The 2,924-nt window shown below is 38.7% G+C and overlaps 1 protein-coding gene across 1 annotated transcript in view; it reads right to left on the bottom strand.

Moving 5' to 3' along the window:
• The window catches only part of CEP63 (centrosomal protein 63kDa), a gene marked incomplete at its 5' end in the record, with an annotated part of 16,221 nt that extends 14,484 nt beyond the window's left edge, over window positions 1-1,737 (bottom strand). Inside the window, one exon of the mRNA XM_010144199.1 lies at window positions 1,642-1,737. Coding sequence (XP_010142501.1) covers window positions 1,642-1,737 — 96 coding nt within the window. The remainder of the gene's footprint in view (window positions 1-1,641) is intronic.
• Window positions 1,738-2,924: the final 1,187 nt, after the last annotated feature.

The raw sequence follows: 2,924 nt of genomic DNA on the forward strand, positions 1-2,924 counted from the left end.
AGGAATGAGGAAAGAAATCTCATGACATTTAAATGACCCTCTGTGCAAATAATCACTTGCAATTTGCAAAGACTCTTCCATTTGATGAGCTTCCCCCAACTCAATCACTTAATAAAAAGTTCCCAAGCAGCCACATGAATTTGAGAAGTCATCATTCCCATGTTACTGAAGGAGAAAGCTAAGCCCATGGATGAACAGGAGGACAGTGAGAAGAAAGAAACCCATCTGAATCAAGATCTCACGCACTGGTCACAAAAGGTTCTCCAGAGCCCTGAGTCAGCAAAGTACTTGGGCATGTTCAACGGAAATGGACAGACACGAAGGTTTACAATTAGCGGACGAACATCTATTGCCAAACACATCAGAAGATTATAAGTGCAGCTTTATTCTGTCAACAACCTCCGTGAGTTAGACACTGTACCTGTAATTTTACTGGCAACAGTGGTAAACCAAGACAGAAAGAATTTACCCAAACAGAATTAAGAACAGAAGACTGAGGAATATTGGAGCTCAACATCATTTACATTAATACTGTGTGGGCAGAATTGTAATTTTGGCCGCAACACACACACTGTATTTTAGCCTTAGCAATTTAGGCAGATCTGCCAACGCACCTCCCTGCTTTGCAGCTTACCCACAATCCCAGAGGGAACGTCTAGTGAATGAAGACTGTTAGTCATACTGAATAGTATGGTGTTTTAAACGAGGACAGATGCCTTCTCTCGTCAAAGCAGAGACTACTAAACTAATTTAACTTGTGGCTTATAGTGAGCATGACCTACACCCAACCCTCCAGAGACAACAGGTCTACTAGCTGTTAATGCCATGTAACTCACTGCTACAGACAAGCAAGTGGAGACAGGCAAAGAGTTAAAGCATTAACATGGAATGCTGTTATACCACCTGCAGGACATTCTACATGTGCTACCTTGCCATGAATAAGGAACTTCGAGACGGAAGCTCTGAAATGATTTTCAAAACATATTTTCTAAGTATACTTAGTTTTTAGTAAGTGGATTAGGTCTAATATGCCTTGAGAGAACAAAATCCTTACCAACAAAATCAGAGTCAATTGGGGCAAAAAGACAAGACTACACACCATTCTCCCTTCTTGATTTCATACAGTTCCAGCCAGTTATACCACTACCTGTTTTTTGTTTCCTAAAATGCTGAAAGAGCAAACTGCTGCTGCCTGTACCCATGGAACTTCAGAATAAGCACTATAGTGACTAGGATGGGCAAACACAGGACATTTTTGCAGTAAATTTTTGCAGATATCAAACACATAAAAACTGCAACAACACCTCTACTACATATTTCTACTTAAACAGTTTTCTGTTTATCACCAAGTTCCTCCAAAGTCCAAAACACAGGCTTAATGAAGCACAGAAATAATACTTTGTATTATTCAATAATACTTGATTATTATTCAATTATAAATGGCCACAGCCAATTAGCCGCGGCCAATTATTATTCAATAATACTTGATCAACGCTCTTTTTTGTAAGAACATAAACATTAAAAGAATGGGAAGTTTCAAAGCCGCAGCATTTAAACCAAAGCAATGACACAAAGTATTTCACCTATCAGATAGCATATCAGCGGGGAACTTCAAACCAACGTCCTCTTTTTGCAACTCACCTCCTCTTGAAATTTCTTCAGCTGTTGTTCATATTCTCTAACCATGTCCTGTTTGGCTTTTTCCATGTCTTCCACCTGGTGACGCAACATGCCAACCTGAAAGAAGAATAAAAAGCAAATAAATAAAACAATAGAAGCAGGCTTTACTGTCTGAAGGTACCAGGATTAGTTTTCATTTCATAAATACACATTATAGGAGGAGTGGTAAACGACTATTAAAAGACTCTAATCCTGTTAACAACTCACTGTGAACCAGATCAAGTCTATGCCTAAATCTCGGGTAGGCTGGGACCAGAACTGATTCTGTTCTGGCCTCTTGTTTTGAGGTTTCCATATTTGGGGATGAAGCTGACAGTTTGGGCTTGTGTCAAAAGGCTATTTCTATCTGGTATTTTCACCAAATTCTTCATAAACACACGTTGTGATTTCAAGCTATTTACCAAGAGAGAAGACAGTTTTGTCATTATCTTACCATGCTCAGGTGAAGCAGAGATTCCAAATAACGTATGGAGATGAGAGAGACAAAGAAATGGGACTTTGAAGCTCAAGGGGAAGAGTTCCCTTACACTGATGCAACTGCTCCCATGACTCATTTTTGTCCCTTTGGGTTTTTTCCCCCCACCTTTTTCCCATTCATAACCCAGAGTGGCCACCTTTCTAATTGCAGGTCCAAAGGAGAGCAAGCCAACAAATGAAAATTAAAAAAAATCACCACAGAAAATTCTTATGAGTAAACCAAAAGCAGGAATACATTCCAGTAGTGACTTTAACCACAGCTTACAGTTTGGTTTTGAAATCAATACTCACTTTTGGTGGTAAGAAATACCACAAGAGTGTCTTGAGAAAACACAACTGATAATAACAATGACGACCTATATGATAAAAATCACCATTCTTGCAAATGAAAAACCTGTAGCATGACACCAGATTTAATAACTCCATAACAGAGACATTAATTCCAAAACTTGACACGTGGACCAGTAGAAACACCTGACCATACTAACAAGAAACCCACTGTTGCTACAACCTGTGGCGTTTCTCTATTTTACTGGATTCTACACTAAATTACTAAAAGCTACTGCAGTACTTTTGAGGATGTGGAATAAGTGTAGATAAAAAACCCCAGCCGCTTGTGCAATTGTCAGATGGCTTTCAACAGACAAAGAAGACAAAGCAACCTCATCGGAGAGCTGTCGAAACATAACTGGTAATGAAGAATTCACCAAAAAGATAGGACACAGCAGCTATAAATATAAAAAATATAGTATTTTATATTTAATATA

This window comes from Buceros rhinoceros, unplaced genomic scaffold (assembly GCF_000710305.1).
Source record: "Buceros rhinoceros silvestris isolate BGI_N320 unplaced genomic scaffold, ASM71030v1 scaffold26049, whole genome shotgun sequence".
Lineage (NCBI taxonomy): Eukaryota > Metazoa > Chordata > Aves > Bucerotiformes > Bucerotidae > Buceros > Buceros rhinoceros.